The sequence below is a fragment of the Nomascus leucogenys genome, chromosome 4 (genome assembly GCF_006542625.1).
Source record: "Nomascus leucogenys isolate Asia chromosome 4, Asia_NLE_v1, whole genome shotgun sequence".
In the NCBI taxonomy this organism is placed as follows: Eukaryota; Metazoa; Chordata; class Mammalia; order Primates; family Hylobatidae; genus Nomascus; species Nomascus leucogenys.
The window spans coordinates 103465182-103490692 of NC_044384.1; the positions used below are offsets into that span (position 1 = coordinate 103465182).

The 25511-nt window shown below is 45.7% G+C and overlaps 2 protein-coding genes and 1 non-coding gene across 4 annotated transcripts in view; 1 reads left to right on the top strand and 2 right to left on the bottom strand.

The window, feature by feature from the left end:
* Positions 1-6961: 6961 nt before the first annotated feature.
* The window catches only part of CDC25A (cell division cycle 25A), a 32245-nt gene continuing 13695 nt past the window's right edge, over positions 6962-25511 (top strand). Inside the window, exons 1-9 of one of the 2 annotated variants that reach the window (XM_003257001.3) lie at positions 6962-7568; positions 8566-8642; positions 10687-10729; positions 11539-11575; positions 12638-12739; positions 15135-15254; positions 17992-18126; positions 18590-18661; positions 21779-21952. In XM_003257001.3, coding sequence (XP_003257049.1) covers positions 7399-7568; positions 8566-8642; positions 10687-10729; positions 11539-11575; positions 12638-12739; positions 15135-15254; positions 17992-18126; positions 18590-18661; positions 21779-21952 — 930 coding nt within the window. In that variant the 5' untranslated portion in view covers positions 6962-7398. Of the gene's footprint in view, positions 7569-8565; positions 8643-10686; positions 10730-11538; positions 11576-12637; positions 12740-15134; positions 15255-17991; positions 18127-18589; positions 18662-21778; positions 21953-25511 lie in introns of those variants that run through there. The other variant, XM_030811877.1, reaches the window with a different exon arrangement.
* On the bottom strand, positions 14244-14447 carry LOC115834798 (NADH dehydrogenase [ubiquinone] 1 beta subcomplex subunit 1). The gene has a single exon (XM_030811878.1). The coding sequence runs from the start codon at positions 14418-14420 to the stop codon at positions 14244-14246; it is 177 nt and encodes a 58-aa protein (XP_030667738.1). The 5' UTR covers positions 14421-14447.
* Positions 15580-15639, bottom strand: LOC115834927. The gene has a single exon (XR_004029915.1). It is a non-coding gene; the product is annotated as a U7 small nuclear RNA (small nuclear RNA).

Genomic DNA, 25511 nt, shown 5'->3' on the forward strand with positions numbered 1-25511 from the left:
CCTGGCTAACACGGTGAAACCCCAGCTCTACTAAAAATACAAAAAATTAGCCGGGCGTGGTGGCGGGCGCCTGTAGTCCCAGCTACTCAGGAGGCTGAGGCAGGAGAATGGTGTGAACCCAGGAGGCGGAGCTTATGGTGAGCCGAGATCGTGCCACTGCACTCCAGCCTGGGCGACAGAGCGAGATTCCGTCTCAAAAAAAAAAAAGCAGTGTTCATGAGTGTAGTGTCACACACTCAGTAGTGTGTGTCAATAAAGAGGAATGAACTAACCATACAAGCAGAAACACAATTAGCACAGGGGTGGGGTGAGGGGGACAGTGAGGATTAGCAACCCCTCGAATTTCTTTCTTTTTTTTTTTTTTTTTTAAATATTGAGACGGAGTCTCGCTGTTATCCAGGCTGGTCCCGAACTCCTAGGCTCAAGTGATCCTCCTTCTTCAGGCTCCTAAAGTGCTGGGATTAAAGGCATAAGCCACCACACCTGGACAACCCCTGGAATTTCTCCGGTACATTTTATTTCTTTTTTTTTTTTTTTTTTTTTTTGAGACGGAGTCTTGCTCTGTCGCCCAGGCTGGAGTGCAGTGGCGCGATCTCGGCTCACTGCAAGCTCCGCCTCCCGGGTTCACGCCATTCTCCTGCCTCAGCCTCTCCGAGTAGCTGGGACTACAGGCGCCCGCCACCACGCCCGGCTAATTTTTTGTATTTTTAGTAGAGACGGGGTTTCACCATGGTCTCGATCTCCTGACCTCGTGATCCACCCGCCTCGGCCTCCCAAAGTGCTGGGATTACAAGCGTGAGCCACCACGCCCGGCCAAGGTACATTTTATTTCAACCACTATCTCTACTACTTAACTCTGTTTTCTCTTGCTGATGCTTCTGTGTGGGAGACCGGCCAGGGGCCATTACTGCCATTTTCTTTTTTTTTTGAGACAGAGTCTCACTCTGTCGCCCAGGCTGGAGTGCAGTGGCGCGATCTCCACTCACTGCAAGCTCCACCTCCCGGGTTCATGCCATTCTCCTGCCTCAGCCTCCCGAGTAGCTGGGACTACAGGCACCTGCCACCACGCCTGGCTAATTTTTTGTATTTTTCGTAGAGACGGGGTTTCACCGTGTTAGCCAGGATGGTCTAGATCTCCTGACCTCGTGATCCGCCCGCCTCAGCCTCCCAAAGTGCTGGGATTACAGGCGTGAGCCACCGCGCCCAGCCATTACTCCCATTTTCTAGAGGGGTACAACTGAGACCAAGAGTGGTCAAGAGGCTGCCACAGGCCAGGTGCAGTAGCTCACACCTGTAATCCCAGCACTCCAGCCTCAGGTGACAGAGTGAGATCCTGTCTCAAAAAAAAAAAAAAAAAAAAAAAGAGGCTGCAACATAAGATAAAGGGCCAGCTGAGACCAACAACACAGGTGTAAGGCTCCTGGCTCTGAGCATGTCCCACCTTGCAGAAGGCTCTGGAAACATCCCACAAAGAGGGGTGTATTTGGTTTCTCACGCATGTGCTAAGCTTTATTCTTTTCTACCAGCAACTCTCAATTTGTTCCCAAATAATGGTCTCCTGGGAAAATAGTGCCCTCCGGTGGCCTTCCTGGGTGCTACATCAATGCCCTTCAATGGGAAGAGTGGGATGAAAAGTCCTTCCTCAACCTTCTGGGAAGAGAAAAGAACCCTAGGAACCCATCTCACCACTCCAAGCCATAATCCAGTCTATCTTCCATGGGGAAAAGGAGGGGAGGAATGATGGCTTCTCAGAGACTCTTTCTAAATCCACTGCCTTCAGGATAACATTCAAAGTCTTATTCTTTATTCACTCCACAAACATTTCTCCTTGTCACCATGAGCCAGGCTCTATGCTGCTGCTGGGAACAATGGACAATAGTGCCCCGAAGGAGCTCCCAGCTCCTGCAGGAAGTCCAGGGCTGTCCTCTCCTGCTATGCCTGGATGCCTGCTTCCCACCTTCAGGGGCCAATGGGTTCCCTCCATCATGACCTCTCCACGGCATCATTTTTTTTTTTACTTTTTTAGGAGCAACTGGAAAGAAGAGGAAAATCTGAGAGTGATGCTCTGAAAACCTAGCAAAGCAAATGTTTCTAGGAGTGGCCAAGCACGCAATGAGGATGATGGGTGGCTGCTGGGTGGAGTAAAGCTAGGACGGCAAATTGGTCACTGTATTCAGCAAAATGAAGGTCCCTGGAGAACTTGACAAAAGCCGTTTCCACCCAGGCACGGTGGCTCATGCCTGTAATCCCAGCACTTTGGGAGGCCAAGGCGGGCAGATCACTTGAGGTCAGGAGTTCGAGACCAGCCAGTGAAACCCCGTCTCTACTAAAAATACAAAATTAGCCAGGCATGGTGGCGGGCACCTGTAATCCCAGCTAGTCGGGAGGCTGAGGCAGGAGAATCGCTTCAACCCGGGAGGCGGGAGGCGGAGGTTGCAGTGAATCAAGATTGCCACACTCCAGCCCAGGTGACAGAGCGAGACTCCATCTCAAAAACAAAAAAGCCACTTCCATGGAGTGGGAAAAATCAATGTCTGATGAGAGTGAGTCCAAGAGAAAATGGGAGGAGAGAAATTAGAGACAACTTTTTTGAGGAGTTTTACTGTGTTTTGTTTTTTGTTGTTTTTTTTGAGTGGGGGTCTTGCTCTGTCTTCCAGGCTGGAGTGCAGTGTCTTGATCTCTGCTCACTGCAATCTCTGCCTCCTGGCTCAAGCAATTCTCCTGCCTCAGCCTCCTGAATAGCTGGGATTATAGGCGCCCACCACCATGCCTGGATAATTTTTGTATTTTTAGTAGAGATGGGGTTTCTTTTTTTCTTTTTTTTTTTTTTTTGAGAGGGAGTCTCGCACTGTCGCCCAGGCTGGAGTGCAGTGGCGCCACCTCTGCTCACTTCAACCACCACCTCCCAGGTTCAAGCGATTCTCCTGCCTCAGCCTCCCAAGTAGCTGGGATTACAGGTGTGCACCACCACACCCGGCTAATTTTTTGTATTTTTAGTAGAGACGGAGTTTCACTGTGTTGGCCACACTGGTCTCGAACTCCTGACCTTATGATCCACCCACCTTGGCTTCCCAAAGTGCTGGGATTACAGGCGTGAGCCACCATGCCCAGTCAAAATAAAAAATAAAATTTTTAATTAGCTAGGTTTATGGGTGCATACCTGTAGTTCAGGCTACTCAGGAAGCTGAGGTGGGAGGATCACTTGAACCCAGAAGATCGAGGCTGTAGTGAGCCATGATCATGTCACTGCACTCCAGCCTGGGCCACAGAGCAAGACTGTCTCAAAAAGTGAAAAATAAATAAGAAACAGAATATGACCAGTTGCCAATATCCCCTTCATTGCCCCTTGCAGTCACCACCATCTTTCTGAAAGCTAACTAGTACCATAACTAACTTTTTTTTTTTTTCTGAGACGAAGTCTTGCCCTGTCACCCAGGCTGGAGTGCAGTGGCTCAATCTTGGTTCACTGCAACCTCCACCTCCTGGGTTCAAGCAATTCTCATGCCTCAGCCTCCATAGTAGCTGGGATCACAGTTATGCGCCACCACACATGGCTAATTTTTGTGTATGTATGTATGTGTGTATATATATATGTTTGTGTGTATTACATATGTATATACGTGTGTGTATGTATTTTATGTATATATTACACATATATGTATATTATGTATATATATACACATATGTATATATACATATATATACACATATATATGTGTGTGTATATATATATATATATTTTTTTTTTTTTAGTAGAGACAGGGTTTCACCATGTTGGCCAGGCTGGTCTCGAACTCCTGGCCTCGAGTGATTCGCCTGCCTCAGCCTCCCCAAGTGCTGGGATTACAGGTGTAAGCCAGACCTAAACAGCATGTTCTCTTTTGTGTCTTCCTTCTTATGTTTGACATTGATGTGAGATTCACTCCTACTGTGGGTAGTGCTTCTGTCCTTTTCATCCCTGTATAAAATAACTTTGTTCTATTTACCCATTTTATTGTTGATGGGCATTAGGGTTGCTTTCTGTTTGGAGCTAAAACAATTAACATGGCCATGAATATTTGTGTACATGCCTTTTGGCACACTTGAACTGTATTGTAGCTTCTGTGCCAACTTTTCCCTTCCCTTGGCCACCTCCTCGCCTTCCTACATGATTTCCATGGTTGTCCATGACCTCATGCCGGCCACCTTCAGTGACTCTCCTGGGTGCACCTCTGAACTATGGACTCGGCTACTCCCTTGTGGTTTCTTTCTCAGCCCCAGCTTTTCGGTCCTGTCTGGCTACATCGAGTCCTCAGTGCTGGTGCTCCCTAGATCCAGGGTCCTAAAAACCCTTTGTACATCCTCAATAAGCATTACCATCTTCATGCTAATCAACACCAAACCTGTCTCCTGACTACACCCCCCAGCCAGTCCACCAGCACAAAACTGAGCTCATCAAATTCCTCCAAGAAGTATGCCTCCAATTGTTGAAATGTTACATCCACCCAGGTACTTGAATCATTACCTAAGAATCATTCTAGCCTCCTCCCTTCCCTCTAGCCCCCTACAATCTTAACTCTCAATTATCAAAATCTGATGGGATCTACCTCCTTCAAGGCTCCCAGGATCATCCCCTTCCTTTGTCTCTGAGGCCCCCACCTTGATTCAGAATCTCTCAGACTTTTGGGACAGCCCCCTCCTTTTTCCTTAGGCCTCCCCACTCTCCTCCACTGATCCACCCTAAAGCAAATCTGATCCAGTTATCACACACCCTCCACTGTCCACAGGATAAGGCCAAACTCTTCAGCAAACTCCAATCCTTTCAAGAACTGTCCCTCACAGCCACTCCCATGTGCCCATTCTAGAACCTTCTGGATCAACTCAGGAGTAGCTCCCGGCAAGTACGGCATTCCTCCTCACCTCCTGGCTGCCGAAGGCCCTTTCCTTAGAAAGCACTTCCCCCCAGCCCCAAGCTCCCCTTCTCCAGCAACCTTCACCTTTAGCTTTAATCTCCTTTAGGACGTGCCCCCCAGTCCCCGCCCCTCCTCTAGGTGCCCACCGTCCCTCCACAAACCACAGCTATTGTCATGGTAATAATTCCATTATTAGAAGGAGCTTTATGCTCAGCGGACCAGAGCTCCTGGAGAGCAGGGATTGTGGCATTATTTCAAGCACTGAATTTGTTCTAGTAATCCTTGAATAAACATATGTTGAATGAATGAATGCAGTAACAGGAATGTTGAGCCAAGTTTTGTTTTGTTTTTGAGACAGAGTCTCGCTCTGTCACCCAGGCTGGAGTGCAGTGGCTCGGTCTCGGCTCACTGCAAACTTCGCCTCCCGGGTTCAGCCATTCTTCTGCCTCAGCCTCCCGAGTAGCTGGGACTACAGGCGCCCGCCACCACGCCCGGCTAATTTGTATTTTTAGTAGAGCCGGGGTTTCACCATGTTAGCCAGGATGGTCTCAATCTCCTGACCCCGTGATCCGCCCGCCTCCGTCTCCCAAAGTGCTGGGATTACAGGCGTGAGCCACCGCTCCCGGCCTGTTGAGCCAAGTATTAAACCACATAAAACACAGGAGGACAGGACAGTATTCAGAGATATGACAGGGAGAACTATTTGAAACAGTGGGACCACAGACCATGTGAGCTGTGCAGAGAGGCCTAAATAGCCTGGGGTTTCTGGAGGGAAGGGAGGTTCCTGGGTGGTGGAGCAATGGTGCACAGAAAAGGAGATGAATCCTGAGAGGGAGGTTCCTCACTGTGAAGGGTCTGGTGTTGGGGCCAAAGGTTTGGGGCTTCCACCTGTCCATCATGGCTTTTCAAACTGTAGGGTTTTTTTTTTGAGTGGGGGGCAGGGGGGTGTCTCATTTTGTTGCCCAGGCTGGTCTCAAATTCGTGGGCTCAGGCAATCCTCCCACCTCACCCTCCCAAAGTGCTGGGATGATAGGCGTGAGCCACTACGCCCCGCAGTAGGTTGCAATTAAATCATGCACTTATGGCCCTCAAAATCCGTCTAGGAACTGCCACAGGTGCAGGCACTATGGCAAAAGTAAATATGCCCACTTAGAAAATGGGGATAATTCCTATGTCACAGAGTTGTAAAGATTAAATGAATTAATACAGATTAACACACTGGGAACAGTGTCAAGTGCATAAGCATTATGTAAACTTTAGCTATTATTTGCTATTATTGTATTTGCTGTTATTGCTCTCTAGGAGCTCCCAGGGGGCTAAGAAGTGGTGGGAAAGAAAGAAATGATTCTAAGAGCATCCAGTAAGGGCTAGGATGGAAGTGAGCAAACAATGCGGAGGCCCACAGCACAGGTTATACTGCGGGGTTCAAATCCCATGAGGCCAGCAGCACCCAGGGTCTGTGAGCCCTCCAGAGTTGGGCCCTGGTGGTCGAGTCCAGTCCTGGGGGTCATTCCATTCCCTCCCTCATTATAAACTGGGGCCTGGAGGCCCGGGGCGGAAGAAAGGGGTCCACAATACTGCACGGTTAGAGGCCGAGTCAAGGCTGGATCCGGCCAGACCTCCACAGGTCTTCCTTAGCCTCCACATTCCCTCAAGGGTGTGGGGCGCCGGCCTGGTGGCGAGGTAGCGGAGGCCCAACGGGGGCCGAAGCTAACTGGACGGCGGCTCGCGATGGGAACTACGCTTCCCAGCATGCGACGGGGCAAAGGGGCCTTTCAGCCGCGAGCAGCGCCTCGCAGGTTCTGCTGGGAGTTTTCATTGACCCCGATCCCCCACCTCTCATTTTGATCCGCGCTCGTCTCCTCTGGGCTCCGCCCCCTTCTGAGAGCGGATGACCTGGCAGAGTCCCGCGAGCTGCTTTCTTCTTCCCCTCTCATTGGCCCAGCCTAGCTGCCATTCGGTTGCGAGGAGGAGAAGTTGCTTACTGATTGGTGGATTCCGTTTGGCGCCAACTAGGAAAGGGGGGCGGGGCAGCAGCGGCCCCGACTGAGCTGCTATTACCGCGAAAGGCCGGCTTGGCTACGACAGCCTGGGTAAGAGGTGGAGGTCAGCTCGGTTTTCTGCTATTCGGAGCTGGGCAGGCGGGTGGGAGAACAGCGAAGACGGCGTGAGCCTGGGCCGTTGCCTCGAGGCTCTCGCCCGCCTTCTCTTGCCGACCCGCAGCGTTTGTTTGGATTTAATCTTCAGGTTGCCGGCGCCCGCCCGCCCGCTGGCCTCGCGGTGTGAGAGGGAAACACCCGTGCTTGTGGCTGGCGCCTGGAGGGTCCGCACACCCGCCCGGCCGCGCCGCTTGCCCGCGGCAGCCGTGTCCCTGAACCGCGGAGTCGTGTTTGTGTTTGACCCACGGGCGCCGGTGGCGCGCGGCCGAGGCCGGTGTCGGCGGGGCGGGGCGGTCGCGGCGGAGGCGGAGGAAGAGAGCGGGAGCTCTGCGAGGCCGGGCGCCGCCATGGAACTGGGCCCGGAGCCCCCGCACCGCCGCCGCCTGCTCTTCGCCTGCAGCCCCCCTCCCGCGTCGCAGCCCGTCGTGAAGGCGCTATTTGGCGCTTCAGCCGCCGGGGGACTGTCGCCTGTCACCAACCTGACCGTCACTATGGACCAGCTGCAGGGGCTGGGCAGGTGAGGAGAGACCGGCGGGCGGTGCTCCAGGCCCCTGGCCTGGGCGTCAGCCTCGGGGAGATCAGGCCAGGAAACGGACCGAGAGAAGGGCGAGACCCGTCCGTCCGGGTTCGCCGCTCGGGGACAGCCGGGCTAGGGCCTACCATGTGCACCCCCGCCGGGCGGAATGTTGGGCAGGAGAGGCCGTCCGGACCTCCCAGGGGAAGAGGTGGAGATCCTCGGCCCTAAGCCCGAGCCAGGCCCACCTTCACCCCTTTTGGATTGCTCCGTACTCTCCTTCTGTCTCTATCCCTGGAAGCTCTTTGGAATCTACCCCCGCGGGGAAAATCAGGCTCTTCTAGGTGCTCACTTTCACCCTTTGCTAAACCACCCTCAGGATCTTAGTTTGCTGTGATCTTTGTTCCTGCTCAACAAAGGACCGTGGCATTTTCTTTCCTGGCGTTTATGTAAAATCATCTCAGTCCCTCGCCCCGTGCGCATTCCTGATGTCCACTCTGCTGCTTCCCTAAGGCCAGGTCTTTTTACCCAACTTTCGGAAAGCTTCCTGGGCTTTTCCTGATAGTCAAAAATGCATCCCACGGTGTTTCCCGCGGAAGAGCTACTTTCCCTTCAATCTCTGGCATCCCGTTTGCTAAGCACATGTCTTGTGCGTTACCCAACTTCTGAAAAGCAGAAAGTGTCCTGTTCAACTTTCATCCCGACTCTGTCACAGTACTTAGAACACATGCTTTTATTTTAGGAAATACCCCAGCATTTGCCATAGCCATTATAACCTGCAATGTGTTCCAAGGCCATGCCCACCCACTCCTTTTTTCTCCTTTGCCCAAGTGCTAATTGGATGTTCAGAGTGGCAAAGTGGGATCTTTGCCACTTGTGGTGTGGCCTAGAAATGGTTTCTGGCAAGCTGACTGCTTCTTAATCTCATGGCCTATCTCCTGCATGTGACCCTTCAATTATATCCTATAAATCATTCATGGTTTATTTCTGTTGGTTTCAGTGATTATGAGCAACCACTGGAGGTGAAGAACAACAGTAATCTGCAGAGAATGGGCTCCTCCGAGTCAACAGATTCAGGTATTTAAGTCTGCTGTGTGGGGAGCAATACTCTGAATTTCCTGAAACATGCCTTTTCACCCAGGAGGTTAGTTTTGGTGAGAACTTGAAGTCATGGCATTGGGTGATAAACTTTTTTTTTTTTTTTTTTTTTTTTTGAGACGGAGTTTCACTCTTGTTGCCCAGGCTGGAGTGCAATGGCATGACCTCAGCTCACTGTAACCTCCACCTCCCGGGTTCAAGTGATTCTCCTGCCTCAGCCTCCCGAGTAGCTGGGATTACAGGCATGCACCACCACGCCCGGCTAATTTTGTAGTTTTTAGTAGAGACAGGGTTTCTTCATGTTGGTCAGGCTGGTCTCGAACTCCCAACCTCAGGTGATCCGCCTGCTTCGGCCTCCCAAAGTGCTGGGATTACAGGCGTGAGCCACCGTGCCCGGTGATAAACATTATTAAGAACAATACAAAGGAGCCCCTGTGGCTGTTAATGAAGAAAGGAAATAGGTTTCAAATGTCTGTAAGGAGGTGGTGTGTGCTTGCCCTTAAAGGATGGGTAGTAAAGTATAATTCACCATACCACCGTAAGTGGCATTCAGGCAATCTTACTGGTTAAAATACAGGTCAAATTATTGGAAGTACAGTGTCATGAAATCATTTCAGTGATGCTGCTATGGAGGAAATCGCCAGTGCATTTCATTCTTCATGAATTCATATTACTTCAGAGTTTATCTGTATTTGTGCAGATAAGACCCTTGAGGCAAAGATCCTTTAGGTTAAAGGAACTGCAAGAGCAAAAGTCTTAGAATGTAATTTAATATGGAACTGGGGATAGGATTATCACTTGTAGCAGTGTGGTGAGCAAGGGCTGTAACACCTCACTTCCCATAAGGCTACATAGACACATGAGCTATGGGTGGGTGGGTCTGCATCATCTGAGCTGGCATATAAGTAATGCTGAACAGTGTCTCCTTCACCCTGCTGCCTTTTGTGAGATGGACACCTTGGTGTCATTTAGTTAAAGGGAGCAAGTGCTTGCCTTGCATGTCATGACCAGTAATTGTATTTTTCTTTTTCGAGACAAGGTCTCAACTCTGTCACCCAGGCAACCTCCACCTCCCAGATTCAGACAGTTCTTCTGCCTCAGCTTCCCTAGGTAGCTGGAATTACAGGTGTGGGCCACCACACCCAGCTAGTTTTTGTATTTTTAATAGAGACAGGGTTTCACTGTGTTGGCCAGGCTGGTCTCAAACTTCTGATCTCAGGTGGCCCACCCACTTTGACCTCCCAAAGTGCTGAGATTACAGGGGTGAGCCACTGCACCTGGCCTTTTTTTTTTTTTTTTTTTCATGAGACAGGGTCTTGCTCTGTTTCCCAGGCTTCAGGCTGGAGTACAGTGGCACAATCAGGGTTCACTGTAGCTTCAACTTTTCGAGCTCAAGCGAACCTCCCACTCCAGCCTCCCCAAGTAGCTGGGACTACAGGCACGTGCCACCACACCCAACTAATTTTTTTTTAAATTTTGGTAAAGACAAGTCTCGCTATGTTGCCCCAGACTTGTTTTGAACGTCTGGCCTCAAGCCATCCACCTGCCTCAGCCTCCCAAAGTATTGGAATTACAGGTGTGAGCCACTGTGCCCGGCCAGTAGTTGTATTTTTCAAACCCCATATGATTTGACAAGATAAAATGTTTAAAAACGATGCCAAGAAAATCTGGTACCTATTGTTTCTGTGGTTGGAACTCACAGAAAGTTATCTGGGTCACCTCTATCTGAATAACCAAACAGTCATGATATGAATCAGTTTTATTCACCCTCTTCTCAAATCCTATTTCCCTTGATGTTATTTGCAAATAGGAGAAAAAACAGTAAATACACTATGAAAATATTAAGACATGACATTTTTGACAATCTAATAGACATAACATCAATTCTGGCAAAAGTACAAGCCATGAATATTTGTTGCCTGACTTAAATAAAGGCCCAGGTACTTTCTTTAGTGTTTTAATTTTAATGACAAAATGGTGTTTTTTGTATTATTTCTTGAGAGGTTTTTTTTTTTTTCCATAGGTTTCTGTCTAGATTCTCCTGGGCCACTGGACAGTAAAGAAAAGTACGTATTCACTGCTTTCAAATGTTTATACGTAGAAAAAACGTGTCTAAACTTAAATACCTTATTTAAATGAAGTTCTTCATACACTGGACTGGAGCCCTGGATTTAGCTGTCCCTAGAAACACTCTGGAATCTCAAGAATGAATAGTTTGTGTCAGCAATTTTCAGAACTTTTTCTCCTTTATTTTAGCTATAATTTTGGTGTTCTGTTCGGGTCTTACCCAAACCCTTACTCTGTGCTCTGACATCATAGCCTTACAAGAACATGTGGGGTTTTTTTGTTTGTTTGTCTGTTTGTTTTTGAGGCAGAGTCTACTCTGCCACCCAGGCTAGAGTGCAGTGGCTCATTGCAACCTCCACCTCCCAGGTTCAACGAATTCTCCTGCCTCAGCCTCCTGAGTAGCTGGGACTACAGGCGTGCACCACAACACCTGGTTAATTTTTGTATTTTTAGTAGACGCAAGGTTTCATTGTGTTGGCCAGGCCAGGAGTTCGAGACTCCTGACCTCGTGATACACCCTCCTCGGGCTCCCATAGTGCCCATAGTGCTGGGATTACATGTGTGAGCCACCACGCCCAGCCAAATGTGTATAATTTAAGAAAAGACATGGGTTTGTTTTTTTCACCTAGAAGTCTATTGTTGGGGGTGTTCCTGAGAACAGGACAGCTTCGGAAATTTATTCTCCCATCTCTTGCCTAAAATGGGAGTCCGTGACTGTACCCCCAAGCTACAGGCTAAACACTATCTCTCTGCTAATATGAATACCTCTTGTTTTATTCTCATTATTTACCTTCTGATCTCATTACAGCCTTGAAAATCCCATGAGAAGAATACATTCCCTACCTGTAAGTTAGTTCCTTGTTTATTTTGAGCTAATACCTGGTATCTATTCCTTAGCTACCAGCATGACCTTGATAGGAGACTTAATTTAGAGAGTAAAAACTGCTTTTATTTTTTTCTTTTTTGATACAGAGTCTGGCTCTGTCCCCCAGGCTGGAGTGCAGTGGCACGATCTCAGCTCACTGCAAGCTCCGCCTCCCGGGTTCACGCCATTCTCCTGCCTCAGCCTCCCGAGTAGCTGGGACTACAGGCGCCTGCCACCACGCCCTGCTAATTTTTTTGTATTTTTAGTAGAGACGGGGTTACACCATGTTGGCCAGGATGGTCTCGAACTCCTGACCTCGTGATCTGCCCACCTCGGCCCCCCAAAGTGCTAGGATTACAGGCTTGAGCCACTGCGCCCGGCCAAAACTGCTTTTCTTTAGTCTCTTTTGAGACAAGGTCTTGCTCTGTCACCCAGGCTGGAGAGCAGTGGCAAAATCTTGGCTCACTGCAACCTCTGCTTCCCTGGCTCAAGTGATCCACCTCAACTTCCAGAGGGGCTGGGACTATATATAGGTGCACACCATCACACCCGGCTGATTTTTGTATTTTTTGTAGAGATGGGGGTCTCACTGTGTTGCCCAGGCTGGTTTCAAACTCCTGCCTCGGCCTCCCAAAGTGCTAGGATTACAGGCAAGAGCCACTATTCCCAGCCTTTCCTTAGTCTCATAAGTACTCAAGATGTTCGGCCTGGAGGAATTTGTCCTCCATCTCTAACAGAACTTTATTAAGCCAGGAAGGGTTCTTTTGATGCAAATGTTATTATTTGGGGATTGTTTTGGCACTGTAATCCCTGTTGAGGGGGTCGCTGTAGACCTTATGAAGTTAGCTGTAAACTCATGGAATGGAAACTTCCATGCTGTGTCCTGGCAAGGTGGATTCCTGGCCACATTTAATGGTTACTTACTGCAGTGTGTGAGGAGCTAGCCTACCCCCTATTCAACCCCCACTTTTTTTCTTTTGATAACTGAATTTTCCACTGAAATTTTATTTGTGTGCCTTATTTTCTTTTTTTACTTTGATAGCAGAAGCTGTTGGGATGTAGTCCAGCTCTGAAGAGGAGCCATTCTGATTCTCTTGACCATGACATCTTTCAGCTCATCGACCCAGATGAGAACAAGGAAAATGTGAGTGTGACTTCAATGTACTAACCTGAGGCAGAGGTGAAACCCACAGGCTGTCAGTGGCTTAGAAGTGGCTGGGCTGCTTTCTGGGAGGCTAAACTTGGCCGTTATGTGTGGTCTTTGGAGTCAGAGAAATCTGGGTTTGGATCCTGCTTACTAGCTGTGTGATGTTGGCAAATTCTTCTCTTTTTAATCTTCTTTGTTCTTTTGTAAAATAGGAGTAGTAATACCTTTTAGGGATGTTGTGGCAATAAGTAAGATTATGTATGAAGTATTGAAAATGGTGCCTGACAGGCAGGAGTTGCTCAGATGGTAGCTCACAGGAGTAATTACATGTACAAGTAGTGTTTGTCTGGAAGGCTCTGCCCAGGCTGTCCTTGCCTCTTTGCTCTTACCCTGAAATGAACTGTAAGCTTAGGAAAAGGCTCTTTGGCAGTATTTGTAAGAACAGGGTCAACAAGTTCTAGGGAATCTCAGAGTAACTGAAATGGTGGCTTGGAAGGTGAATTTGTGGTTATCTACCCTGAGTGAGCCTGGCTTTTTTGTTCTTTTAGACATTGCACAGAGTAGGCATCCAAAACAGTTGTAAATTTTTCAGCCTTCTCTCTACTGTATTTCTGTATATTTACTTTCTCCGCTTTTCCATTCCTGCTGAAATGCCACAGTTCGTAATCCTTACAATCTTCAGGTTTAGTGTGAAACCCACTGCCTCCATGAACTCTCCTGATGATTTCTTTATCAACTTGGGAAATGTCATGAGAAAGAATATGGAAATGAGTTCCAGCCTTGAGTGCTTGGAGCAGTGTATCAGCCTCTAGTGCTTTTTACCAGGGCAAAGCTGTACTGATGCCTGTTTTTCCCCCAAAATGGCTTCTCTCAGGGTTGCTTGCCTGGAGCTTTGTTTTAAACGGAAAACAGCATAGGTGGTGGTTAAAGAGCTCTCACTCTGGAGTTGTCCTGTTTTACTTCAATATTTTGGGCACATTCCTTAACCCGCAAGGTCTAGTTTTCTCACTTGTAAAATCGGGACAATCAGGTTGTATTTGATGGTTAAAAAGTTAACGCGCAGAAAGTACTTAGTACTGTGTTGGCATAGAAATCACTGTAATAAGGCCGGACGCGGTGGCTCACGCTTGTAATCCCAGCACTTTGGGAGGCCGAGGCGGGTGGATCACGAGGTCAGGAGATCGAGACTACGGTGAAACCCCGTCTCTACTAAAAATACAAAAACAAAATTAGCCGGGCGTGGTGGCGGGCACCTGTAGTCCCAGCTACTCGGAGAGGCTGAGGCAGGAGAATGGCATGAACCTGGGAGGCGGAGCTTCCAGTGAGCCGAGATTGCGCCACTGCACTCCAGCCTGGGCGACAGAGCGAGACTCCATCTCCAAAAAAAAAAAAAGAAATCACTGTAATATTAGCCATTACTGCTTTTTTTTTTTTTTTATTCTTCACGTTTTTATTTCTCTCAGAACTTTAAAATGTGAACATTGTATAATTCATCCAGTCTTTACTTCCAGGTGACTTCTTCACTGGGTCGCAATTCCCTTTTAAATAACATGCTCTTGTTCTGGAAGGTAGTTAGCTGTTCATCACTCTTTCTGTCTGAATAACATCCAGTGACAAATCCCATAGGGACAAGAACATGAACCCAGTGGTCCCGCACAATCTGAAGTAAGTTCACCATGATAGCTGCAGCCTCAGTGCCGACAGCGACCCCAAGACCAAGGGCAACGGGGAACTTAGGCACCCGCGCCAGTGCTAGCCATTAACTGCTTTTAACAGTTAATTATGAGTTCTTAAGTGAATATTTTAGGGCAAGGGACCTGTGAGTGCTTTCATTCCATAAAGTGGAATCCTACAATATGTATTCTATCATATCTGGCTTTAAAAAACATTATGCTTGTAAGAATCGTCCACGTTGAGTAAACCAGTAGGGCTTTTTTTTTTTTTTTTCATTGCTTTTAGTATAGAATAGAATAATTTTAAGGAGAAAAAATTATCTCCAGTTGGTAGGAAGAGGTAGAAAATATGAAGCCCTGAAACAGATGGACCTAGATGGAAAATTTTGACAACTATTCACAGGCAATTATATTAGATTTTATTTATTTTTGCTTTAGATTTCAGAAAGTTTGTGATTTAGCTTATTCATCGTGTTTTGTATATTTGGCAGATACTTGTGTTAGGAAATACATTATGACAAGAAAAAGATGTTACTTTAGAAGTTAGCTGTTGACAGAGCCTTGGAAATTCTTAGTTACACAGATCCATTGTTGGAATTAGGTGAAACTTTAATTTGGAGGCAGAAAGGTGATCAGTGCCCACTTCCTTGCCTCTTTCACCCAAGCTGAGGCCTGAGTTGGTTTTCATGGACAGTAGATGTCTCGACTATGTCTTGCAGGAAGCCTTTGAGTTTAAGAAGCCAGTAAGACCTGTATCTCGTGGCTGCCTGCACTCTCATGGACTCCAGGAGGGTAAAGATCTCTTCACACAGAGGCAGAACTCTGCCCCAGCTCGGATGGTATGTGCTCTGGCTTTCATAGGGGAATTCCTGACAGGAAGAAAGGACTAAAACACCTTCTTTCATCCAGAATTGAAGGCACTACAGTAGCGCTAGCTGTTTTTTACCTTGACTTTGTCTTTTGAAACTAGACTGTCAAGCATTCTTGGTGGTTTTGCTGTGTCTGGAAAACAGACAGGCGGTAGTAAGAATGGGAGATGGTGTTTGAAATATTGGAGTTGTGCAAGGAATAATTGACCTTGTTAATCTGGGAAATCCTGGGTCATCCTAAATGTATGTATGGTGGGATTAGATCTCTTCCTATTTTTTTTTCTTTTTCTTTTTTAAGAGCTTTCTGGCAAAAACTGGAAAGCCTGCAAGACAAATTTTAAGAGCTGTAACACTAGATCTCTTACTTAAAACTTGTTCTTTTACTATACATTCTAAGTGCTTCTCAAAGAACTGGAGAGAGAGCACTTGACTTCTTTCAAAGGTAGTTTGTTAAGAACAGTTATGGGCCAGGTGCCATGGCTCATGCCTATAATCTCAGCACTTTGGAAAACTGAGACAGGAGGATCACTTGAGTCCTGGGCAGCATAGTGAGACCACATCTCTATTTTTTTTATTTTTTATTTTTTTAAAGAACTATTATGGATTCCAGTGAACGCTCAGGCTGCTGGGCAGTTTTGGGGTCACTCATTTCAGGGCTATGTATTTGCCAGAGAGGGACTGTCATTACTTCCAAAGTTTCCTGCTATTGGTCTGAATTGGATTAACTGATAACATCTATAGATTGGAGAGGCCCAACTTGAGCAAGATGACCACATTTGGCTTCCAGGTTTACCTAGGATCTTAAATCTGAAAATACACCTTTCCAATCTGTTTTGTGTTCTGAGGTTCAGCCAGTATTGCTACTCTGTCTATCATTTGCACAAAGCACTTTTATATGTTCTTGTCTTGTGAAGTAAGTGGAGTTAACCCACTTGAACAGATTAGGAAAGTACCACTAGAGAGGTTTGGATGATTTACCAAAGGATATACATAAGTAGGAAACCAGGATTTAATGATCTCTGGCTGGGTGTGGTGGCTCATGGCTGTAATCCCAGCACTTTGGGAGGCCGAGGTGGGAGGATCACCTGAGGTCAGGAGTTCAAGACCAGCCTGGGTAACATAGTGAGGCCCTATCTGTACAAAGTTAAAAAATAAGCTGAGTGTGGTGGCTTGTTCCTATAGTCCCAATTACTCGGGAGGCTGAAGGAGGATTGCTTGAGCCCAAGAATTCGAGGCTGCAGTGAGCTATGATCAGACCACTGTACTCCAGCCTGGACAATGAATCCCTGTCTCAATAAGCAATCTCTAAATTCCCAAGTACACAGTAATGCTTTAAGAGTTGGGTATCAGAAACAATATATTTGGTGTGTGCTTAGCGACTAGAGCCTGTATCACATCTGCACCTAGGAATCCCAGAACATACCTCACAAACGTTGGTGTGATATAGTGTGAGCTTTCGTGATAAAGGTACTGCCCCATAATAAAGTTATCTACCCCTAGGCTCAGCTGGCTAAAAAAATCTGCCATTTCCCAGAGTGTGCACTTGGGGAGGATTAGAGACTGCTCAGAACTTGTTTTATATTGTGAAGCAAAGCTAATGCCAGAACCAGAATAGGCCAGCTGCAGAGAGGATTCCTTGGTGCATGATCCACTCAGAAAATCGGAGGGCCACTTAACTAACAACAGATTCATACCCCAAAGAGATTTGGATTTTAAGGATTACTTGTAGGTCATAACATTGGGACTACCCTGCTACTGTGAAAAAAATAACTCTAAACTTTTTTTTTTCTGGATTTGAAAGTGCCTAGAAAATAAATAATTCAGTATTAGCAGTGTTTGTATTGGCAGGATTTATCTTCAGGTGTGGATTTATGAGCAGTTTTTCTAAATTTTCTATATTCCGTGTTTAGAGGTTTCCCAAAAAAAGTATGACTATAGGTTGGCTAATGAGGTACCGCCATTTTAATTCCAGGAATGGTTTTCTCCTAGGGAGATAGTGTAGTGAGAAGAGTTTGGATTTTGGAGTCACACAGGTGAGGTGTATAATCTTGGTAACCTCTCTTAAGCACCAGTTTCCTGATTTGCTAAAGAAAAAGGAAGGATTAGCTACCTTTAGTGTATTGTGAGGCTTCTATTGGATTATATGTATAAAGATTATATCGTAGTATCTGGCACACAGTAATTCCTCGTTTAAAAACTGAGCAGCATTTAAATCCCAAGTCTAAAGAACGAGGATAGATTTTATAGAAGGAAGTTACCTTTTATTCCCCCCTGTCAGAACTGGAGTTATATATAAGTGCGTTCTCTAGGCCATTTTATGGTCTCTGTAGAGATTTGCATCTGCTTGCCCTAACTCATTTCAGCAGATTCTCATACTGTCACAGTCCTCAGTGCTGATCGGTGTTCACTGATGCAACCTCCTAATAAAAGAAACCTTGTTCTTCACAAGAGGCTATCTCTAGTACCCATTATAAGGTGAATTGCTTCTGGCAAGAGTTCTCTGTGAAGGCTACTGACTACTCAGGGCTGTGTGTGGACATCAAATCATTTATAATCTTGGGATACATTTTCATATAATCAGTAATGGCTAAAATTTTGCTTTGTTTAACATAGTATGTTTTCATCATAAAAACTAGTGACCCATTCAAGGAAATCAAAGTGGACCAGAGCTCTCATTTATTATTAATCCATGAATTTTGTCTTACAGCTTTCCTCAAATGAAAGAGATAGCAGTGAACCAGGGAATTTCATTCCTGTTTTTACACCTCAGTCACCTGTGACAGCCACTTTGTCTGATGAGGATGATGGCTTCGTGGACCTTCTCGATGGAGAGAATCTGAAGGTACCGTGTGTGTGTGTGTGTGTGTGTGTGTGTGTGTGTGTGTGTGTGTGTGTGTGTTCCTGTCCTACTAATTACCTCTGGAGAAGTCATGTGATGTGAAAAAGAACAGCAACAGCAGTTCCCCAGGGCTTGCTTAGGTGATATTTTTGTTCATTTGGTGATAATTCATTTAATAATAGGGCTACCAGCCTTATTAAATCCTTTGGATTGGGGGATGGGGGCATCAAAAGAAGACATATGATCCTTCTTACCCTGAAGGAGCTAACTAACAGTCTATATGCAAGAAACATGAAATCAGTCTACATGCAAGAAACATGAAATCAGAATGGTATAGGATGGTACATTAAGGATACTTCCTATCCAGGCCTATCTGGTATTCTTCAGGGAGAAACACACCTAAAGCACTTAAACAAATGTTAGTCTCTACAGGCTCTTTTTAAAATCAGTTTTTCTGTTTCTTTAGAATGAGGAGGAGACCCCTTCGTGCATGGCAAGCCTCTGGACAGCTCCTCTCGTCATGAGAACTACAAACCTTGTGAGTTGTTCTAGTGTGTCTGGAGGAAGCCCTAAGTGATTGGGGCACTGGACAGGGTAGTCCTTAGTTGAGTATAGCCAAAGATTGAAATGAATGATAGGATTTGGGGATCTGAGTTTTAGGCCTCACTTTGGCTACCTACAAATTATGACCTTTAGTCATGATATCTCTCTGCATGTCTCCTGATCTATGAGGAGTGTGGATTAGGAGGGACCATGGTCATTCCTAGCTTTTACCATCTAGTCAGTTTGAAAAAAGCCTATCTGAAGCCTTTAGCCTGAAGACTTTACTTTTTTTAGGTTATTCTCATTTATATTCCACAGAACCTAGCATAAAATTAGACAAGCAACAGTAACTCACAGGATTTTTTTTTTTTTTTTTTTTTTTTTTGAGATGGAGTCTCACTCTTGTTGCCCATTCTAGAGTGCAATGGCTCAATCTTGGCTCACTACAATTTCTGCCTCCCAGGTTCAAGTGATTCTCCTGCCTCAGCCTCCCGAGTAGCTGGGATTACAGGTGCTTGCCACCACACCCAGCTAATTTTTGTATTTTTAGTAGAGACAGGGTTACACTATGTTGGCCAGGCTAGTCTCGAACTCCTGACCTTAGGTGATCTGCCCACTTTGACCTCCCAAAGTACTGATTACAGGCATCAGCCACTGTGCCCAGCTGGGTATCATTGAAAATACCTACCTGAGGCTGGGTATTTTCAGGTAGATATTTTCAATTTTAAAAATTATATATAATATGTATATTACATATATATAATATAAAATAGTATATGTAGATACAGAATCTACAGTGTATGTGTGTATATATATTCAAAATCACATACACATACACACGCTATAGATTCTTGTTTTCATCATAGGGATACTTTCAAAGTTAGAAGCAAGAATGTGTCTACGCAGGTATATACACCTGTATATTCAGAGATATACACCCTTAGGTACACATCTAAATTGGTAAGTTCGTATTTTTAAATTATCAATAGCCTGAACTATAATTACAGAACAAATGAGCTACAGTTTTTTTGTTTGCTTGTTTGTTTTGTTTTGTTTTTGAGACAGAGTCTCCCTCTGTTGGCCAGGCTGGAGTGCAGTGCAGTGGTGCAGTCTTGACTCACTGCAACCTCTGCCTCCTGGGTTCAAGTGCTTCTCCTGGCTCAGCCTTCTGAGTAGCTGGGACTACAGGCTTACGCCACCACTCCTGGCTAATTTTTTTGGTATTTTTAGTAGAGATGAGGTTTCACTATGTTGGCCAGGCTGGTCTCAAACTCTTGACATCAGGTGATCCATCCACCTGCCTCCCAAAGTGCTGGGATTACAGGCATGAGCCACCGCGCCCAGCCAAGCTACAGTTTTGAGATCACTTACGGATTATAGTACATTCATGTGCATAGCTTTTGAGAAAATATGTTAACCCAGTACAAATGTTATGAGTAAATTTACCAGGTCATTTTGATAGGCATAAAATTACATAAAATATGAGAACACTTTGGAAGTGGCTATTAGTTTTATAGATTTGATTTTAAAATCATAAGCATGGGCTCGTAAGCTCTTAATAGTGGGCAAATGTCTTCCACAAATGGTTATTACAAACTAACCATTGCTGGGAGCTGTAACGGAAAATAAACTTCAGACAAAAGAGGGAGAAAATCCCTGGTCTGTATGGGAGCAGATGTGGGAGTGATCCATTCTACTGGGGAGTATCAGGAAGATTTCAAAGAAGTGACATTGAAATGTTAGCATCAACTTGAAAATGAATGGTTTACTGAGATGTGAAAGGACATTCTGTGCAGAAGGAAAAGCCAGGCCAAGACACATGGAGTCGAGAATAGGCTGAGATGCGTTTAGAGAGCTGACTCTCGCTACCAGATTGGCTTCCCTTGGACTCTGGAAAATTCGTCTTTATTTTTTATTTTATTTTATTTTATTTTATATTTTATTTTATTTTATTTTATTTTTTGAGACAGAGTCTTGCTCTGTCACCCAGGCTGGAGTGCAGTGGTGCAATCTTAGATCACTGCAACCTCCACCTCCTGGCTTCAAGTGATTCTCATGCCTCAGCCTCCTGGATAGCTGGGATTAAAGGCACGCACCACCAAGCCTGGCTAATTTTTTTGTATTTTTAATAGAGACGGGGTTTCTTTTCTTTTCTTTTTTTTTTTTTTTTGAGACGGAGTCTCGCTCTGTCACCCAGGCTGGAGTGCAGTGGCGCAATCTCAGCTCACTGCAAGCTCCGCCTCCCGGGTTCACGCCGTTCTCCTGCCTCAGCCTCTCCGAGTAGCTGGGACTACAGGCACCCGCCACCACGCCCGGCTAATTTTTTTGTATTTTTAGTAGAGACGGGGTTTCACCGTGGTCTCGATCTCCTGACCTCGTGATCCGCCCGCCTCGGCCTCCCAAAGTGCTGGGATTACAAGCGTGAGCCACCATGCCCGGCCTGAGACGGGGTTTCTTCATGTTGGCCAGGCTGGTATTGAACTTGTGACCTCAAGTGATCCACTGTGTTGGGATTACAAGCATGAGCCACCGCGCCCAGCCTGGGAAATTAGTCTTTAAAAGACCAAGTAGAAAAAAAGACGTTGAACACAATTTTGAAAGGCATTTGCTACCCTGCCCATCCCTACTCCCTCCAAATTTACCATCTTAACTATACCTTAACCAATGATGCCCCCATTTTTATTATAACCTGGCTACTGTGCATCTTTTCTGGATTTAGGTGGGGTATTTAAACCCGTTGAGCTGCTTAATTAAGCAAGGTGCAAGTAATAAAATGGAAGGAAAGATAGGCAAGCCAAAAATGTGTTCGTGACTGGAAGGTCGCACTTCTCTTGACGCAGGATTATGTAGACAGTTTTTGTGAGGTCAAAGGACGTTTTGCTCATCTCTATATAATGTCAGCTGAGTATATATTCATTGAGCACTAAGTGCTCAGTGCCTACTATGTGCCAGGCCCTATGAGAGTTGCTAGGACTAGATGAATCGGCAGTGTCTGTTTGCTAATTTAGAATTGATCTTAAATCATCCCAGGAAACCTTTGGTTTATTTGTCTTACCATTCAAGTGAACAGGTTTTAATGAAAGATGGGTCTGTCTGTTTTTTTTCCTGTAAGGACAACCGATGCAAGCTGTTTGACTCCCCTTCCCTGTGTAGCTCCAGCACTCGGTCAGTGTTGAAGAGACCAGAACGATCTCAAGAGGAGTCTTCACCTGGAAATACAAAGAGGAGGAAGAGCATGTCTGGGGCCAGCCCCAAAGAGTCAACTAATCCAGAGAAGGCCCATGAGGTTAGTTTCCTAGGTTCCTTTTTGCTCTAGCACAGATACTGTATTTTTCAGTTCTAAAAATTTCCACTTAGTGGTTCATTTATTTTCTTTGCTAAGATTTGCTGGGGTTTTGTTGGGTTGTGTGTGTGTCTTTTAATAGAGATGGGATCTAGCGATGTTGCCCAGGCTGGTCTTGAACTCCTAGCCTCAAGCGATCCTCCTGCCTTGGCCTCCCAAAGCACTGGGATTACAAGTGTGAGCCACCACACCTGGCTGATACTTGGCTGTTTTCATGTTGGTTTTTCATTTGCTTTGAGTATGTTCATAATTGCCTGTTGAAGCATTTTCAATATGGCTGCTTTAAAATCTGTAAGACAAATCCAACATCCATCCATAGTGTGGTTGGCATCTGTTGATTGTCTTTTCCTATTCAAGTTGGGATTTTTCTGGTTCTTGGTATGACCAGTGATTCTTCCATTGTCTCCTGTATATTTGTGAGTCTCAGGTCCATGTAAATATTATGTTTTAGCAGGCTTCCTCTGATACTGCAAGAAAGGTGTGGGTGGAAGTCCCCAGCACAAACTCCATTGACACCTTGGGTGGGGACTTGTCTCATTATTGCTGGGAGGGAGCGGAAGTTCATTCCATCCCAGTGGGGTGGTGACTGGGGCACTGTATGACAGCTGGGCAAAGGTGGAGGCCCCCGCTTGCTGTTGGCCATAATTGTTTCTGTATTGACTAGTAGAATGATTATTGTCTAAAAGTCTTCTGCCTCAATAGATCATCCTTTGCCTAGGGAGAGCAGGCTTTTCTTGGGGCTTGTTGTGTTGCTGCTGTCTCCAGCTTCGTGAGTTGAATGGTTAACTCATTCGTTTTTAATTTTCTTATTTCTGGATAAATCTATTTGAATCTATGAATTTCCCACTGCTTTAGATTTGTCTCATAACTTTTGACCTGAAATGTTTTTATTATCATTTGTTGTAGATATTTTATTTCCTTTTAATCCAGACCTATCACGGCCTATTAAATACTTGATATTTATAAAGGTCTGTCTGTTTTTGTTTTGCTTTGTTTTGTTTTGTTTGTTTGTTTGTTTGTTTTGAGACAGATTCTCGCTCTGTCACCCAGGCTGGAGTGCAGTGGTGTGAACTCGGCTCGCTGCAAGCTTTGCCTCCCGGGTTCATGCCATTCTCCTGCCTCAGCCTCCAGGTAGCTGGGACTACAGGAGCCCGCCACCATGCCTGGCTAATTTTTTGTATTTTTAGTAGAGACAGGGTTTCACAGTGTTAGCCAGGATGGTCTCGATCTCCTGACCTTGTGATCTGCCCACCTCGGCCTCCTAAAGTGCTGGGATTACAGGCGTGAGCCACCGCGCCCAGCCCTGTCTAATTCTTCAAGTTAATTCATTGCATTGCTCATAGTTGTATAGGCTGTTTTGTTGTTTCCTGTTTCTGAGACAGGGTCTCTCTGTCACCCAGGCTGGAGTGCAGTGGCATGATCTCCGCTCACTGCACTCTCCACCTCCCAGGCTCAAGCAATCCTCCCACCTCAGCCTCTCAAGCAGCTGGGACTATTGGTGTGTGCCACCAAACCCAGCTAATTTTTGTATTTTTTGTAGAGACAGGCTTTCGCCATGTTGTGCAGGCTGGTCTCAAACTCCTGGGCTCAGGGCGATCCTCCTGCCTTGGCCTCCCAAAGTGCCAGGATCATAGGTGTTAGACACAGCACCTGGCATGGGTGAGCTAGTTTCATGGTTGTCTGGGCCTAAGTCCTGTGGTCCTTTGTGTTATTTTTTCTATTTATTCCGTGGCTAGACACACAAAACACTGGTTTATTTGTTTGTTTTTCCTTCATTATACTGTCCTTATATTGAGGTTTGGTATTAAGCATTATAAAATGGTGAACTGCCTGTGTTTTCTATGGCATGAAAAGGTTTAAGTAAATCTCATCACAGTCTTAAAAGGTTAGAGAGATAACAGCTAGGAAAACATTTAGCATTTAGGCCTACTGCCTTATCGTATCTGCTTTTGTTTTTAATGCTTTATGAATGTTTTTAAAGTATTGTTCTAAAAGAATATTTTAATAACTGCATAGTATTTTTGTTTTGGGAGAGTTGTTTGGTTTTGGTTTTTGTTCTTTTTGTTTGTCGGGGGCACAGGGTCTAGCGCTGTCCCTCAGGCTGGAGTGCAGTAGCACGATCACAGCTCAGTACAGCCTCCATGGGTTCAAGCACTCCTCCTGCTTCAGCCCCCCTAGCAGCTGGGACTACAGGCATGCACCACCATGCCCAGTTAATTTTAAAGAAATTTTTTTTTATTTTTTGTAGAAAAGAGGTCTTACTGTGTTGCCCAGGCTGGCCTTGAACTCCTGGGCTCAGGCAGTCCTCCCACCTCAGCCTCCTAAGTATCTGGGACCACAGGCACAGGCCAATGCACCTGGCTGATAGTGTTTTGGCTTACAAATATACTAGAAATAATTGAATAAATCACCTTCTGGACATTTAGAATTTCCCTTCCCCTGATTTTCCTTTTATTTCTAATTAAAAATGAAATTGTGGGTTATAAAGGCAAGAACATTTATGAAACTTTACATTGTATACATGTCAGAAAATATCTATCAATATTTAATAATATTCAGGCTGAGTGCTGTGGTTCACTCCTGTAATCCTAGCACTTGGGAGGACAAGGCAGGCGGATCACGAGGTCAGGAGTTCCATACCAGCCTGGCCAATATGGTGAAACCCTGTCTCTACTGAAAATACAAAAATAGCTAGGTGTGGTGGCATGGGTCTGTAATCCCAGCTGCTCAGGAGGCTGAGGCAGGAGAATCGCTTGAACCCGGGAGGTGGAGGTTGCAGTGAGCAGAGATCACGCCACTGCACTCCAGCCTGGGTGATAGAGTGAGATTCCATCTCAAAAAAATATATATTCATTTTCTTTTTCTTTCTTTTTGAGACACGATGGAGTGCAGTGGTAGGATCTTGGCTCACGGCAACCTCCACCTCCCCAGTTCAAGCAATTCTCTGCCTCGGCCTCCTGAGTAGCTGGGATTACAGGTGCCCACCACCACACCCGGCTAATTTTTTTGTATTTTTAGTAGAGGTGGGGTTTCACCAAATTGGCCAGGCTGGTCTTGAACTCCTGACCTCAGGTGATATATCCGCCTCGGCCTCCCAAAGTGCTGGGATTACAGGTGTGAGCCACCGCGCCCGGCCAGAATATTCATTTTCTTTTACCATAATAGAGATTGACCTTTTTATTTCCATATTTGTAAAACTTTTCTTGGATAAAATAATACTGTTAATAATTATTTTGTATATTGGCCCTCATGTTTTGGTTTATTTTCATATATTTTAAATTTTAGTATTTTAAATTCCATTGTGGAGAAAATGTCAAGCATTGCTAGAGTACAGTTATCATACCTGTGATATTGTGAAATATGTATTTAGTTTTCCTCCCCTTCTGTCATATAACTCCTAAAATCTTTGGAATATCCAAGGTCATATCTTTCTATATATTAATGATTGATAGCTGCAGGGTGGGACTGGTCACTGGAAAGACAGAGACATGATTAGAGGTTG

Excerpts from the sequence above, each read along its gene's own strand:
- LOC115834798 (XM_030811878.1), bottom strand. The coding sequence starts at position 14,420 with ATGGTGAACTTACTTCAGATTGTGCGGGACCACTGGGTTCATGTTCTT.